Source organism: Elgaria multicarinata, chromosome 2 (assembly GCF_023053635.1).
Source record: "Elgaria multicarinata webbii isolate HBS135686 ecotype San Diego chromosome 2, rElgMul1.1.pri, whole genome shotgun sequence".
In the NCBI taxonomy this organism is placed as follows: domain Eukaryota; kingdom Metazoa; phylum Chordata; class Lepidosauria; order Squamata; family Anguidae; genus Elgaria; species Elgaria multicarinata.
Window position 1 is genome coordinate 56,635,780 of NC_086172.1, and position 18,401 is coordinate 56,654,180.

The 18,401-nt window shown below is 39.5% G+C and overlaps 1 protein-coding gene across 2 annotated transcripts in view; it reads left to right on the top strand.

Annotated features, from left to right (window-relative positions):
• ZEB2 (zinc finger E-box binding homeobox 2) overlaps positions 1–18,401 on the top strand; it is a 174,194-nt gene that overhangs the window by 152,270 nt on the left and 3,523 nt on the right. For both annotated transcript variants that reach the window (XM_063116580.1, XM_063116579.1), the window contains exon 9: positions 1,582–1,762. In XM_063116580.1, coding sequence (XP_062972650.1) covers positions 1,582–1,762 — 181 coding nt within the window. The remainder of the gene's footprint in view (positions 1–1,581; positions 1,763–18,401) is intronic.

Here is an 18,401-nt window from a genome sequence, read left to right on the forward strand (position 1 = left end):
TGCTATGTCCCCAGATTTGCAGCCTGGTGATGCTACACCCAGTTCCACCGAAATGGTCAAGAAACGCACATTTTCTTGACGTGTTCTGAATTTTATTTAATTTATTTATTACGTGTCTATACTGCCCAATAGCCAGAGCTCTCTGGGCAGTTCACAACAATTAAAGCCATAAAATACAACATAATAAGATACAATATAAAATTTTAAAACTAAACTCTAAAATAAAAAAAAACAATATGAAACCTAGCAGCAAAAAAATAAAATACACTAACAAATTTGAAACAATAAAAACTGAAAGACTAAAATGCATTGGAAAATACAACCTGGTGCCAAAAAGAGTTCAACAAGAACCTCTCTGGAAGGTGCCACAGCCAGAGTGCCATAACAGAAACAGACCTCTTCTTAAAAGCCATGTGGTGATTCTGGCCACATGTTGGGAAACTCAGCATGACCTGGAGCATTAATAAATGTCTGTCAGTAAAAGATACATTACATCAATAATCTTAATACAGAATGAAGAAATAACCATGCTGGAAATGTTACACAGAGGATTATAAACATTCTTCCAATGGCTTCAAAATTTCCAGAAATTTTACCTCTCTAGTCTTACATAGTTGTTTTTTATTAAAAAAAAAAAAAAACATTTTGATGAAGTAAAGGCCAGGTAGCAAAATATGAACTCCTTGCCTTAACCATTTTATACATCATTATAAAAGAAAATACTTCACAATCCAAAATGTTCCAATTTTTCAAATTTTTCAGGAACCTCCCCAAAGGTCATTGAACCCCCACCCCCAGAAAATCCCATTTCCTCCTCCCCACAAATGTTTCCATTTTTTCCCCAAGCATACACCATCTCTAGTCATCATATATGTTTCCTCATTCCTCAGCATTAGTAGCAAATTACATGGAGAGAAACATAAAACATGATGACAGTTCAACAGGAGTGTTCCTTTATGTTATGGGGAATATGGGGGGACTATGTTTCTTGGCAGTCCTGTGTCCCAACATGTACTTTCAGGATCAAATGGCATCCTAAACCAGCACCAGCAGCAGTGTGAATAGGAGGCATCCCTCCATTCGTAAAAGGAACTGAGATCCAACAGAGATTTCCCACTGGATGAAGAGAGTGAGGCAGTGATTTTTGCTGATTCCCCCTTCAGCCCCCAGTGCCACATCTCACACTGTTCTGGAGGGTCCCCCAACTTTCTGAAATAGCATGGAAGATGGCACTGGGGACTGCAGGGGGAAAGCAGGAATCAGAAAATCACTGCTTCACCCCTTCCTCCAACACCAGTGGAATTTCGCTGAGTGCAAATCTGGATACAACTCACTGTTTTCTGCTTAGTTACAACGTACACATTATTTTTGCACTTCTCCCATAAAACAACTCCTTTTGGATCTGGTTCCCCAGTTTGATGAAAAGTTGACCGCGAGCCAGTGAGACTGCTTACTGTAACTCAGGTTACACATGAAATTAACTATAATGGCAATGTACTTATAAGAACGCAGGATATTGTATAACATCACAGAACAAGGGAAGGAAACATGTTTTACATAAACCATTTGGTTGCATCACAGGGAGAATTGCTTGATGGAACACCGGATTACATGTCAGGTCTTGATGACATGACAGACTCCGACTCCTGCCTGTCCCGAAAGAAGATCAAGAAGACAGAAAGTGGCATGTACGCATGTGACTTATGTGACAAGACATTCCAGAAAAGCAGTTCCCTTCTGCGACACAAATATGAGCACACAGGTACGAATGACTACAATATGTAGAGACAAGCTTTATTTCATGTGGTACATTTCATAATATTTAATTACTACACTTCTGCAACATAAGATGCAGCATATGCTAAGGAATTCAACAAGGAAGAAATAATGTGCATTACTTAGCTCAGTTTGACTCCCCTTCCTTCCTTCACCTGTTACATTTGTTTGTATTTTTATTTACATGTCCATGTTTGAACAAGTCATAGGTCAACATTTTTTAAAAAAAGCTCAGGCAAACTAAAAATCCAACCCATTGTCTTTAGAATGAAGTTTATTTATTGATTTCATTTCATTTCATTTCATTTCTATACCGCCCAATAGCCGAAGCTCTCTCTTCACAAAAATTAAAACCATGAAGAAGTTCCAAAAAGGGGGCTTGTCAGTGAGCATAATAATCTTGTTTCTCAATTAGGATCAGCTCACAAAAGTTACTCAACTATTAACGTCTTTTTTAACCAGTCTGTCCATAAATGCCTATATGCGGAGGTGGGAATCACCTCAATAACATCTAATTCCCTTGCATCTCTGAGTATTCACCTGTAGAAAACTCTTACTAGGTGATCAGGAAAATGTATAGACCCTGAGCTATTTATAGACCTTGAGCTAGCCTGAAAGATGGCTTCCCTCTAAATAAGCAATTATGACCCTTAGTTGAACTAAAGGGGATTTGAGTTTGCCCAGTTCTTTGAGCTTGCACATCACCTGTACAGGTAGTCTGTAAAATGAGCTGGAACATTGTTGTAAGATCTGGAAACACCTTCCTTCCCTTACACCCTTAACAGACTATCTCTTATCAAACAATAGTGTACTATAAATGTGGCTGCTTATTTTCTACATTTCTTAAAGGCTCTTTCTCACAATATCACTACCATAAGGAGACTTTTCTGCAACTGCGTGTGCTATACTGCAAGGACTTAGTTGCTGCACAAAGCCAATTTTGAATGGTTTCCATATTATGGCTGTTTATGAGAAGAAGGCCTTAAAGCATGGTTATGCAACAGTTCTCATTGTGAAAAGTGAGGGCCTGATTAATCTCATCAATGAAAAGCTAGAAATTATGATCTAAATATGTGAACCGCCCAGAGAGCTTCGGCTATTGGGCGGTATAAAAATGTAATAAATAAATAAATAAAATATAATAATCTAAATATAAAGTATTGTGCTTTCCTGCTTTCAATATTTTTCGAACTTATATATCCATGGATATATGTATCTAGATTTAGACAAGAATTATGAAGCTCCGAACCAGATAGTGAATACCATCTTACATTACATAGGGGAAAGGGTAAAAGCAATTCATATTAGATCTGAGGCATTATTCAGTGATCAAAGGCCATGGCTAGACCAGGCCTATATCCTGGGATTGTCCCAGGATCATCCCGGTGCATCCAAATGACACACAGGGGATCCCAGGAGCAGGCAGGGACGACCCCTCCATTTACCCGGGATAATCCTTAGGTCTAGCTAAGGCCAATGTTTTAGGGTTAGAAAATCATGGAATGAGGATTGAAACTTGAATCTCCCTTTAGGAAAGCTCTAATTCTAGCTCCTTTTCTGTACATGGTATTTAATACAATTAACTATACCTTCACTCCTTTAGGATTCCTTTCCTTCTTTTCCAGTTCACATATTTACTTCTGTCCTCACCCCCCACCCAAAACAACAACAACATTGATTTATTTACAGTAATTGTGCTTGGGAATGGGAATCAACATTAGCCTCTGCATTTTAAGAAGAAGTGAAGTGAATAGGAATCTTATTCTCTAATTTCCAACATGCTCTTTCATGTTTATAAATCCCTGAATCACATTAATTACAAAATCTCAATAATTTGCTCTTGATTCAAAGTTAGATATTTTGAAATAATTTAAAAACTCCTCCCCTAAACAATTCTTCGTTTTCTCATAGTGGAAACGCTCTAGACTACAGGAAAACCTGCCTCATGAGTGGCAGGTGCTTCTAGAAATATCAACCTGGTCTTTCCTGCATTACGTACTAAAATAGAATGGACTTTAGTCTGAGGTCACAGGCCCGTGAACATTACTCTTATAAAATCCTTATCCATTTCAATGTGGTACCTCCCAATCTGGGCCTCAGCTTTACACTTTTACCTCCTCACATGACTCATTGGCTTTTCAAACCTCATCTATATACTCCCTCCTTTCATTGTTTCATTGCCTACTAACATATGGAATACAGTCCAGGCACTATCTGTCAGCTGTCAACTACAGCAGTGCTGGTTGTTGAGAAGTAACATTTACTGAGCAATCAATATCCATGCACATTCCAGCGTTGGAAACGGTGCATAGCAAGTGGGTGACTTGCAGCTAGTCACCACACATGAAACAAGCATGACATAAGCAGCTCCTTTGTTATAGTATGGTCACCTCTGCTCTGAATTGACAATGTCCTAACACTCAGTAGTAGAGAAGATAAGCGACGGAGTGGATCCACACCTAGAGGCAATCATGTTTACTTTGGGTTTAGCGGTGTTAAAACCATAGTTTGCTGCAGCACACAAGGAAAGTGTGAATGATAGATGTGCATCCTTAAAAACCTATGCATGTGCATTTGGAAGCCTGACTGGGTCACAACTTCCTGACATGTTTACACAGGTGTTTCAATATGTGCAGCTGTTGGTCATGCCATATGTGTTTGATGTGAAAAATACCAAAAGTACCAGTAGCGTAGTGATTCAGAACATGATTACCTTATAAAGTGTGGAGTTGCTCTAACGCTATGCTTATAACTTAATGTTCAAGAATGCTTATGATAATCAAGTTCAAAATCCTAGCTAAGACCAAACAAGAATATGAAGTGTTGTCCAATATCTATTGTATTAAAGTAATATTGATTGCTACTAAATAGCTTAAGTTATTAAAACCATATTGCTTCTGTGTGCTTCTTTTTTTTAAAAAAAGAAAAAAAAGATCAGTTATTTTCTGTGAATCTTCAGAACTTGAAGGATAAAAGGTGTTCTACCATAACATCACTACTATGTGTGCTTTGTTCCTTAGCCTCTTTAAGCTAGATCCTATGCAGAAAATAAAAAGGAGATTAAAATACTCATGGGATCGGGGAAGAAAATTAAAGCAGTATTTTGGACCAGATTGTTTGGTTCAGTAGTGTATATTCCTTACTTTGCATTACTCAGATGCAATTGTTTGTTTGGTTCTTGTGGGGAGGGGAAAGCTTTTCAGGCTTACATTTCTGCACCTTTCCTCTCCTGAATGATTTTATTACAGCCATCTGCAAATATTATGGTTTACTACATTACCACCGTAAACCTCTTACATTCGAGCCAGCCATCGTATATATTGGGATATGACCATATGGTTGAAACCCGTAAAGTTGGTCGTCCATAAGGTCTACAGACGTAGGCTGAAAATTTGACAAGTCAAAATGTATGCAATCACCGTGATTTGCAAAAAAAAAAAAAAACAAATTTGCAAAAACCAAATAATATACACTCTGGATTTGAACTAGCAAGGAAGACTTCCTGTGCTATATACATACTGCCTCTTTCCTCTTGACCATTATCGATATTACGTTGATGCTTTCTATGGGATTCTGCCTCTTAAATTTACCATGAATAATAGTATTTGAAAAGAGGAATGAAACCAGTGGGGAAACTACTACCTGGAGCTAGGAGATTTGAATTTGGGTTTCCTTCATCTCTGCCACAGATTTCTTTTGTGAATTTCAGTAATCACTAGTCCTATGTGAACCTTCAACCTGAAGGCTAAAAGTGGAGAAATTATGTAGGTGTACATACAAACTCCGCTCCCAAAGTCTCTATTCCCATCCACTCAGTCCCCAGCCTTCCTGTGTTAAGAGGGAAGGTCTGACAGTAACTTCTGCTTAATCAGGGTTCACAATTGCATGTATGAGTCTACACCCTTTCAGGTATTTCCTCCCCACTTTTAGCCTCAAGTGAGCAGGCTGAATCCCTGCATTGGGCTACAGTCTTCCTGCAGCAGCAATAAGAGGAAATACTTCTGTAAAGGTGGTGAAGGTAGTGTTTCAATTAGATTAGCAGTGCAATGCCATTCATGTCTACTTATAAGTAAATTCTACTGGATTTAATGAGACCTACTCCCAAGTAGGTTAGTAAAGCACTGCAGCCATAAACAATTTGATGGAAACTACTACATTAGTAGTACTTCTAGTAGTAAAAGCAATAGCAATAAGACAGCAGTAAGTTCACTCCAGTATATCAGGAGGAAGTTATGCAAACTAGTATGAGTCTGCCCTTGATATTACAGAACCTACCTTGCATAGTTATCCAGCTAAAGTTTACTTCAAAAAATGTAAAGGCCACTTGCCTTTTCTTCTTCTTCTTTGGCCTCTTTTGTAAATGTTAAGTGAATTGCAAATTAAACTGATAAAGTTATGGAAAAAGCCAGCGCGATGGAACGGCTGTCTAATCTATTAATATATATGAGAAATTTCAATCTGTGTTCGGGGCAAGACTCCCTGAACTGCAATTAACCTTTGCTTTCACTGTCTGAATCATTATCCTTTCCTCATCTTTTTTGGGACAGTTAGTGCTTATTCTGGACTTTCTAGGGTAACACAAATAATGGGCAAAGCTTTATAAGCCAAAATGTTGATTTCTCCTAAGATGCAATCCCACTTTTCTTCCTCCTCTTCACTGCCTAGTTATTCTAGAATGGGCGTGAGGCGGCTGCTTTATAACTAATATAGTGGCCCATATGGTTTATTCGTATTTATGCTTTTTAAATTGCCCAGTTTTTGTTTTTGATTTACTTCACCATGGTTTTTGTTTTGTCCACTTTGATTTGAGCCCGCCACAGACATAGGTTTTGTTTCTTAAGTTTGACACAACTGTTAAAAATGGGGCATTTGATATAATTATCACTAATCTTATAACAAAATTGTAATTCACAGGATACTTACTATAGAGCAGACAATTGAAGGTCTGTATACTGTACCCAACTCTCCAAGGATTTCCTTACAAAACAGACAGTCCATCAATAGTCACATCACAGCAGTATGAGGGCCAGGGCCAGGTCCAACATCAGCATCTGGTGGCAGCACCAAGCATGGCCATGCAAATGCTTGGCCCAATGGGACTGGTGGTGGTTGCCAACATTCTTCTTCTTTTCTTCTTTCTTTCTTTTTCTTAGATGTTTACCCATGTGGTGGGCTCATGCTGCAGCCATCCGCCATCTTCTTTTCCCAAGAATGCCTTTGCGCTTCTCTGGGTTGAGACCCAAAGGCATTTGGAGAAATAAGATGGCATATGGATACACCCTTGGACAGCACTTTGTTTCATAGTGTGTAGACTGTGCTCATAAACATGAAAGGAAGAAAGGAAGAAATACCCCTCCCCCATCCATCACTACCTATTAAGCATATTGAGGGGGGGAATGTCCACCAGGGTAGCACAGGAATCATCCTAGAGGACACATGGACCTCTCAAACCTGGTGCCAATGTTGGTCAGGGGAAAGCTTTAAAGGGCCAGTTGTGTATGACTTGTTTAAAGTATACAGTGAATTTAATGCGGATATTTTTTGATGGATATCACTGATTAAAATAAGACCAGGGGAAAAGAGGGAGGAAGCAGAAGTTAATACACGTTGCTTATTATTGAGATTTCTGTCAGGAGAAAAGATTTTCATTCAGAGTCACCTTTGAACAGGGCTGTTGATATTGACCAAGAAACCCAGGCAATCCCTTGGAAAGTATTACTGAACAGAGACCACATAACTGTGCAGTGGGGTCAAACATGATCGCTTTCTGCTCACAGGTGCTTGGAGTTCAAATAGTCTTGAAAATAAGTCATAAGTCTATAAAATGTTCATAGGCTATTAAACATGTATTTATTAGTTCACCCATCCTCAAATATCCACATTAGTAAAAAAAAAAAAAGTCAATAATAGTCATGTAGACATTAGGGAGGTGAAGGGAGGAAGAACTGGGAAAAGTATGCAGCCTTCTTACTACTGCTTCCAGGCAGCTATTATCTGGAGACATGTAAAGAAGGGGAGGAGGAGAAGTGAAAAACTGGTTAAAGCTGATCAGTGGCAAATGGTGCCCCCTTCTCCACAAAAGAGAGCCTGATAGTGGCAAGAGATTCCACTCTTTATGGAGCTTCAATAAACCCAATGGTGGCAAGAGATTTGTGTATATGGAGCTTCGATGGTGGCAATAAATTCCTTTGTATGGAGCTCCAAACACTCAATTTGTTTTGTTTGATAGTAGGTTTTTGACAACAAATTCCTCTTTTACACCTACACATCACTTTGAAATCTCTGAATAACTAAAAGATATGCAGCTTCTTTGCTCAGGTTAAACAACGCTTTAGTCATACCTAGGAGTCCTGTGGCTTTGTTACTTTGCTTGATTATATGTTCCATTTTATGGTTGTTCTCTCACTTTAATTCTTTTATTTCCAACTGTATGTTTTCTTAATGATCTCGTTTTTAATGTAGCTTTCATCCTGATAGAAGCATTACTTTTATTTCCAGGTTGATTCAGTAAACTAAATATTGTTCTTGAACTTTAGTGGCAAATCGAATCTCTTTCGCTGTTATGCTAAATTCCCATCTCATGGGTTTTCCTTGTTTAGAGCTTGATTCATATATATATATATATATATATATATATATATATATATATATATATATATCCACACACACACACATACACACACATACAGTTTATAGATAATTTTCTGCCACTTGACTCATATATGAGGATTACTTTTTATACTTAAATAGTATACAGTTTCTTGGAATAAATTCAAAGCTGATGATATTTGCACTAGAAATGGAAGGCTTTCTTCTTTGTAACAACAGAGCAAGTGTGGTATTTGCAATTACGCCAAATTGCATTTATAACGCACCTTTGACCGCCTCACTACACTCTGCCCATTAATCCATCTCCACCGGGACTACTTCTAACATCCAAACCCCTAAGTAGCTTCAATCAGCTGTCTTTAGAAAATCAAACCGCTGCCAGATGATTCCTTATGTACCTCCCAAGTCTGGAATTTTTCCACAACCCCCTGCCCACTCCCCCAAACTGCTTACTCTTATTTCCCTGAAATAAGGAAATGTATAGCTTTTCAAAATGCACATTATATCACACTGTATGCCCATGTAGTGTGTATATTTGGGCTTTTATATGTTTTTGCACTGGCAATGAAATTTTAAGCCTCTGGGGGATTTTTTTTTTAAATGATTAGATATAATTATTCCTTGCTGCAAATCCTAAGGGAGCCAGGATGTGGGATAAAAGCACAGTGCAAATAGTCACACATACATACACAAATATTTGTGTATAATATATTTAAACATAATAATAATAATAATAATGTATTTGTATATCATCCCCATTGGTGCTTTTTATCAAATAATAGAACAGACATAATACAAAAATGAAATAACCTTTAGTACATGAAATACCAAGTTTTAACAACAGATAGAGAAGGAAAATGGAAAGATGTATTAATAGAAGCTAACACTTGGTCTCTTGGCAAAACCACCTGGACAATTTAAAGCTTTGCTCTGTGATAAAATGTGTGCTGTTGCCATGTACCTGTAGTGAAGAACTGTGTATTATTTAATTTGTCTTAGATAACTCTGAAATAATTTCACATGTTAATTGCACCCAGATCATTTCAAAGGCAACTGAATTGGCCGATCATCCAATGAGATTAGGTCTGGATTTTATTCAATGACCAAAAGAAAAAAAAAGATGAAAGTGCAGAATAGATGCATAAGGCTGGCACAAATTTACAGGCTAAACTGCATGGACATTTAAAATTGATCAGTTGTTATTGTACTTAAAGGTTCCTGCTGGGTTTAAATACAGATACAAAAACTAACTAACAAACAAAAACCCGATAAAGAAATATCTTTGTGACCTTGTCAAAAAAACAAACAGTAAAAGAATTAAAAACTGAGAACTGATCTAGATTCCTTCATAAATAATGTGTTAAATCTAGCACACACACAAAAATAGTTACATTTTTGCAATTTATAGCTTTGACTGTGTTTTAATAATAAAACATATTTATTAACCATATAATTTAACCCAAAAGAATAAATGCAATTCCTAAGAAGGAGTAATCAAAAACTGTTATATCTCAATTCAATACTTCTCTTAATTTTGTCAGCCAAATTTGTGTTATAATAAATTATTACTCAGCTGTTAAACAACTACTAATATTTAATCTATTCCAATAATTATTGTTTTCTGATAATTATTCTTTTATCTCCAGAACTAAATACATTTATCCCATGATCTAAAGAATCCTTCTTTTCTAATTTGATCCTCCCATTTTTTAAATATTACAATTTCTTATGCATTAGTACTCTACGCTGAATATTCTCTTACAGATGGTACTCCTTTTTCGCCCAGTTTTCCAATATTTCTCTTAATTTTGTCAGCCAAACTTTCTCCCTTTATTTAATTTCAAGCGAAAGCAGCATACGATTTTCAAGGGTTTGCCTTATTACATGCTATACATTCACTCCAGGAGGATGGTCTAGATGTCCTACGAGACAAACATTTTCTTTCTGTTATGTCATTGACCTGGAAATACCTGATCAAACTACATCTGGAAGCTGGTCTTGAGAGCAAAGACCCTATTCTTCTTTAAACATTATTCAGATTCTCATCTGATTCCCTTTCCCTCATGAACATATCTGTCACTGAAGGCATTCTTTCTCGTCGGATCTTGATCCCCAACATCTAGTCATCTAGTATCTAAAACCATATGTTTTTTAAAAAAAAAAATCCTAGTTTTTTGCTGTGTTTTATAACATTTTAATTTCTGTCAAAAATAATTTTAAAAAATAACCAGTTCTTTCTCTCTTCCTTCTTCATCTTAGGGGATCTACCTAAGGTCAGTTTTCCTGCTGTGCATGAGGGTAAAAGTCATTCTTCATATCACATGCCCAAGGATTCTCATCATAATCAGCTGCCATTTCAAGAGAATAGATACATGCATTGTGCTGCCCAGATGTTGAGGTGCAGCCAGCATGAAGTTCACATGGAATGGAGATTTTAGAATTATCTGCTTCTCGTGAGCTTCCTGATGGTGTGACAGTAGTATCATACCTTTATTAGGACTAACTGAAACATCACAAAGAGTGAGCAAGCTTTTGAGTTCTCCAGAACTCTTCTTTGGCCAAGTTGTCAAACAAAGCAAAAGCAAAAGGCGTGTCAGCCTGCCTATTTGCAGCATTGATTTTCTGAGTGGCGTTCAAAGAGTCACTCTAACTGTATTGTCAACCACCAGACCCTCACCGAAACATTTGAGATGAATAACCTCTTGCCACTTCAAGATAGACCTCAGTGCAAAGGATTGGGTTTTGGTCATCCACATGACACATTTACAGTACAATCTTATTTAGGTCTACTCAGAAGTAAGTTCACGGAGTTCCATAAGAGTTATTACTGGATAAGAGGATATAGGATTGACGTCTTAGTTTAATCTAAACTTACCCTTCCTTTTGGTCATTACACTCACCCTGAGGAAATTGACTAACAATATAGAGAGAGAGAGAGAGAGAGAGAGAGAGAGAGAGAGAGAGAGAGAGAATCAATATATTCCTAAATAATGCTATAAAAATCAAAACCCAATACAAAGAAAAGCAGTACATCAAATCAATAGCACCACCACAATATCATTGGAAGTACATTTGGTAGAGACGACTTTCTTGGTGGCCACTTTCAGGCCCTGGAACTCCCCTCTCTGTTGTCCTTTCACTGGAAGGTGAATATATTTCTATTCAGGCAGGCCTTTGGCATGTAAGCTGGTCTGTTTCTGAAGGGGCAAATTAATTTGTTCAAGCTGCCTAAATCTTTCCTTGGGCCTGTTCAGATGACACTTCAGGCTCTGTGGTTAGCAAAACTGTGGTTCTCTGGGGTTAGTGCTAACCACAAGGTGTGCTGTCTCACACAACACTTTTAGCCATGGTTAAAGTTGCTAACTCTGCTGCAGACAGTCCGACTATGGTTAGTGAGTGAGCAGGGTTTAGCAAAATGCATCACACAAGACACCTTAAACCCTGGTGCTTAACCAAAAGCCTTAACCAGCAGGGTTTAAGGTGACTTCTGAACAAGCTCAGAGTTGTGTTTTTAATTGAATGTTTATGGATCCTTTTTATATTGTGCTTTAATTAAAATTTTGTTTCTAACCTGTATTTTGCTATTATTAGCCACCTGCAGCATAATTTCTGGAAGAAAGGCAGGATATAAATTAAATAAATACATAAATTCTAAGCCAGAATATTCCTAGTTTGAATCTTACCCCAGCCCAAACACATTAGCTGACTGAAAACAAGTCACTATTCTCAGCCTCAGTCCCACATTTGTAATGTGGGTATAATACATTGCCTACTTCATCAGGCTGTTGTAAGGATTATTATTTATGAGGTAATATTTGTGAAGAGTTTGGGACATTTGAAATGTACTACAAAGTATTGCTGTTATCAAAGTACTGGAGAATGAGTATATTTCAGGAAGGAGATAGCTTCCTGTTCTGTTTGTGCAGACTTCCACATTAGACACACACACACCCCAGCAATTCCACACAAGTGTGTCCCAGAACACTGAACAATGCTGTTAAGAATGTATGGTTGATGACTTTGTATTTGCATAATGTCACAGCTGAATTATGTAAGCACCAGCATATTGGCCAATCACTGCCGAAATGGTATCACTGGTTTAGCCAAACTATGGCTTAGAAGTGGGCCCTTAAGAATCTTGCCAGCCGTCCAAGTGTGGCTTTTAGGGTAGTTCAAAAATACAGACCTTTCAGAAATAGATTTGGCCCTGATGTTTAATCTACAAACCTGCATTTAACACTTATAACGTCTCTCTTCTCCCCGTTCCACATGGCGATGTAGGTCCTCTTCTCCTGATCCTCTCAGCTCATAGCTGCTGTGGGAAAAAGCCAGTGAGTGTGCTGGCTCGCAGGCAGCTATGCTAGCCCTGTGTTGAGACAGTCATTTAAAACTGCCAGCACACACTGGATTTAGCCCAGATTTGGGTTTTGGGCTGCCACCACTAACTCGTGTTTAGGGTGGTTTGTTTGTGCATGCCAATGCCAAATCCTGCGTATTCCAGTTACGTGCCAATGAATGTTATGCCCGCTTGGCCATGGGCAGACACTGCTGGAATCAGCATAGGCTGGGGTTTTTCTGTGGCTGCCAACAGCCGGAAGCCCTGTGGAGACATTCTTATATATGCACGGGAAAGGATTGTGATCATGCCTGCCAACCCCATCCCTTGCCAGCCCCAGCACACAACCATCCACACATTCGATATCACATATACATCGGAGATTCCACAAGTAGACTCCATGTGTTGGGCACAAACTGTGCTGAAAATTACAGAATATACATTGTATAGTTGTGCAACTACTTACATCAGGCCCTATATATGTAGGCCCTATACAGACATAAGCTTAGAAGATTAGGTCCTGAAGGGGAGCCCATGGGAGAAGAAAACAGTTGGATGAGAAGGAGGCAGCAATGTGATTCGTAAGGGACCTTCGCATACAAGCTCAGTGTGCGGGGAGCATAAACTGAGCAAGGGAATGAAGGAGGGATGGTAGTTTGGGCACGGGGAAGGGATGTGTGGAGAGTGTGATGGAACTAGGAGAAACAGTCCAGGATAAATGGTCATAGTTTGAGAGAAGTGGCAGTGGGGTGGAGCTTCTCATTAGGATAAGCAGTGGTGAAAGCAATTGTTGGTTAGGCTTTGAATAAAGGAGGCTCAAAAGCATATGAAGATTTTTAAATATGGCTCTTATGCTTATGAATTTTAGGGGATATTTCCTGAGTAAGACCTATGACATTCATATATGGCTACATTGGTGGGTTCGAACAACACAATACTTCATAATGGGTTAAATAAACCACAATGATTTATTTAACCCATCATGGGATATTGTGTTGTCTGCTGGGAATTTTTAAATCCATGATGGCTTATTTCCCTTATATAACCCACTACGATGACCCACTGTCTGCAGTAGGGGTTATTTAACCCATCGTGGGTTATCGTGTCGTCTTTCGGGCACCGTGGGTTAATTTGCTATAGAGTCATGTGGCAAGAACTATTCAGACTGCTGTTGCTGCTTTGTTTTTCATAGGCATTCTCTGCATGATGGAAATAGTGCTACTGCAGTTTTGGGATCAGCTGAAAACCGCTACTCCGGTAGTGTCTATGGGTTAAATGCGTAACTGCTCTTTAGCGAATGCGTGCTACTGTGCCATTGGGAACAGCTTAAACCAGCTACTGCAGCAGTATCTATGGGTTAAATGTGCAATTGTGCTTTAGTGAATGAGCGCTATTACGATACTGGAAACAGCTGAAAATGGCTTCTGCGGTACCAACTATGGGTTAAATGCGCAACTGCGTTTCAGCGAGTGAATGAAAGAGTGCTACTGGGATCCGCTTAAATGGGCTACTGTGTGCATGGGCAGGGAGGTGGGGGCTTAATGGGTTTTAACACCATAAGGGAAGATGGGATACCAGCACGCTTGGGTGGGAGGACTGCAGGGGGCGGTTCGATAAGTCAAATCACACAAAATAGCGTAATATGCTACAAACAGTAGTTTATTAGTCTGTTTATGTGGAGGGGTATCGTGGAGTATTTAAAAAATAAGCTACTGTGTGTATTTTATTAAACCAGTGTGGATTAAAGTGATGACTAAACATGCCCATTATCTTCAGTGTATTATTTTTACTTCTTTTAATTTTTTATTGTTGTCTAGTAGAGTGTTTTTAGAAATTCCTGTACATGCACGATGTGTTATGAATGTCTACCTAGCTTGCTATTGCATCATGTATTGCTGAATTTTGTCCGAGCCCATCAAGCTGACAAGCATTTTTTGTCAGCTCTATTTTGGATTGAAGCTCTAAAGCATGGCAGTAATGGAAGGTGTCAAAGGCATTCCAGGGCTATTTGTGGCCTCAAATCAACCAGATGTGTTTAGGCTTGGTACCGGTGTCAAGTTTCAGACCTTGGATTTGAAACTACTTGAAATACCAAAGGAAATATGGCATCCTGCAGCTGAAGAGAACTTCAGCATTCAGTGACTGGCTGACAACTCACAGGAAACTTTCCCCCAAAATTACTGACTAGGAGCAATTCTGCTCATGTAGCATATTTCAGTAGCTGCTGATAGGGAACTAAATCTCTCACTAAAGTTAATGGGAATATTTCCTGAGTAAGGGCTTCAGGATTGAATTCATAGAATCATAGTCCTTCATGATTTCACAATTAGTTGCTGTGCATGTGGTCAAAGAGGCAGTGATTCTGTTCCTATATAATTCAGCAGCAAAGCTGTCATTCACCCCATTCAATGTCTTTATTAATATTTGTAATAGCTTCAGTTATTACGTTCATCTGTTTTGAGCAGTCCAAATAGAAAACCAAAGTTTTCATTTCCCACACATATGAGATGATAGACTCCCATGGGGTTGTGAGGCATTTGAAGACCATCTATCCTGTATCTATCCTAGTACCAGTTCATAAAGGCATTGTGTTTGCCGTTGTACTTCTGGAACTATTCATAGTCATCAGAAGCAAATGTCAAAAACCCTGAAGTGCAACATATTTCCAACGACTCAAGGGGCACCATCCAACAGTGACATTCCGCAAACTCAAACAGCAGTAGTGGAGCTCTGCTAAATCTTCAATTGTGCAAGCAGTTACTCATTCCAGTTGTGCAAGCAGTTTCACACTGCATTGCACAGTGGGTGCAAGCTGTTGCATCACCAGTTTCACTAGTTTTTATTTCACAAAATGAAATAAATAAAATAAATAAAACCGGTTGCACAATGGGTGCAAGCAGTTGTGTAACCCGTTACACAAGCAGAATGCACAATGGGTTGCACAATGTGCAATGTAATTTACATTAGTGGTTGCATCCTGTTGGATTCTGATAGGGGGGGGGAGATTGCCCCTTCACCATCAAACAGCTGATTGGCCAAGCATACGTAATAGTGGCTGTTTTAACAGTAGAATCAGTGTCTATGGTCACAAAGAGAGAATTATCATTTCAATTTAAGTGTAAGAAGTACTGATGCCTACCCTGTGTTCAAATTACATTAGCTTTCCCCACCCTAGCCAATAATTGTATCATTTTGATTTCAACAGTAACTAGAATTATTCATAATATTAAATTAATTTAGGTGTAGTTATCCTACGATTGTGGGATCTTTGCCGCTCATAAGGACTTTCAAGAGTTTATCTGAGGTTTAACATTCGGAATCTCCTGAAAGCTGATATTGTTGCAGTTTAATAATTTTCTTGATGTGAGGCATGGAGAAACCCCTGAAATCACGAGCTACATGGTGGAACAGAACTGGGAGAAATGAGTCACTAAGTAACCATATCCTTGTTTACAGTCAAATGCCCATAATTTAATAAAGGACAGACAAGAAACACAAAATATATGTGAAAGGGGCCCTAGTATTACAAATAAATAGGATATTTATCAAACTTTATTGTAGGCATCAGCTGTTCCCCAACACTGCCAGTTTTCCCACTGATATCCTGTCTTACTTTTTCTTTATTCTTCTCAGGATAGATAGATAGACACACACACACACACACACACACACACACACACACACACACGAGATGCAAGTTATTTAAAACAAACCTATTATTTATTTAGGTGTTTCCATACAATGAAATTTTCCCACCATAAATTCATAATTGTTACTCGGTTGTTGAAGGAAATCTAGAAAATATCACTCAATAAAGTATATCTTGCAAGGAAATTTTACTTTCCCAGCAATTGTTTCCTCACCAAGCTTGCATGCTTACTGTGTTTCTTCGTACAGCTTGAACTGACATTGTAAAAGTTTCATGCGTGTGATGTCACTGGTGATGAACAACGCACCCTTCGCTTTCCCATCCTGTGCCATAAATAGCCTTGTCTACCTATTAACTATTACAAGGTGTTTTTGTTAGTATATAAAGCTTGGATCCAATTGGAGGAAGCTTTGCTGGTTGTACCAGGACCTGCAGATTGCCATCTAGTGGCAACCAGGAGAAGGGCCTCCTCTATGGTGGCGCCCAACTTATAGAATGGCTTTCTCCTGGTATTTGGGAGGCACCAACTGTGGCATGCTTTAGGCACCAGTTAAAAACCTATGTCTTTATTTATTTATTTATTTATTTTATTACATTTATATACCGCCCCCCAGCCGAAGCTCTCTGGGCGGTTTACAACAATTAAAAATAGTAAACATTAAAAGTATACAAAAAATTTAAAAAACATAAAAACAGTATAAAAACAACAACAGTATTCATTTAAAACAACAATTCTGGGGTCCATTAAAACAAACTTAACGTTATTAAGAGCTGTTAAAATGCCTGGGAGAAGAGAAAGGACTTGACCTGGCGCCGAAAAGATAACAACATTGGCACCAGGCGAGCCTTATCGGGGAGATCATTCCACAGTCGGGGGGCAACCACTGAGAAGGCCCTCTCCCTTGTTGCCATCCTCCGAGCTTCCCTCGGAGTAGGCACTCAGAGGAGGACCTTAGATGTTGAGCGCAGTGTACGGGTAGGTTCATGTCGGGAGAGGCGTTCCATCAGGTATTGTGGTCCCAAGCCATGTAGGGCTTTATAGGTTAAAACCAGCACCTTGAATTGGGCTCGGAAACATATAGGCAGCCAATGCAAGCGGGCCAGAATCGGTGTTATATGCTCAAATCTTCCTGTTCCAGCTATCAATCTGGCCGCCGCATTTTGCACAAGCTGCAGTTTCCGGACCGTCTTCAAAGGCTGCCCCATGTAGAGGGCGTTGCAGTAATCTAATTTGGAAGTTACCAAAGTATGGACAACTGAAGCTAGGTTATCCCTGTCCAGATAGGGGCGTACCGAAGTTGGTAGAAAGCACTCCGTGCCACCGAGGCCACCTGTGCCTCAAGTGACAAAGATGGTTCTAGGAGAACCCCCAAGCTACGAACCTGCTCCTTCAGGGGGAGTGCAACCCCATCCAGAACCGGTTGAACACCCCCCATCCGATCAGAGGAACCACCCACCAGCAGCATCTCAGTCTTGTCTGGATTGAGTTTCAGTTTATTAGCCCTCATCCAGTCCATTGTCGCAGCCAAGCACCGGTTCAGCACATCCACAGCCACACCTGATGAAGTTGAAAAGGTGCAGTAGAGCTGCGTGTCATCAGCGTACTGATGACAGCGCACTCCAAAACTCCGGATGACCGCACCCAACGGTTTCATGTACATGTTAAACAGCATGGGGGACAAGACCGACCCCTGTGGAACCCCATACCGAAGAGTCCACGGGGCCGAGCAATGTCCCCCAAGCACCACCTTCTGGAGCCATCCTGCTAAGTAGGAGCGGAACCACTGCAATGCAGTGGCCCCCACTCCGAGCTCAGCCAGACGTTCCAGAAGGATACCATGGTCGATGGTATCGAAAGCCGCTGAGAGATCAAGGAGAATCAACAGAGTTACACTCCCCCTGTCTTTCTCCCGACGTAGGTCATCATACAGGGCGACCAAGGCTGTTTCCGTGCCAAAACCAGGCCTGAAAACCGACTGAAATGGATCCAGATAATCAGTCTCATCCAAAAGTGTCTGGAGCTGTCCCGCC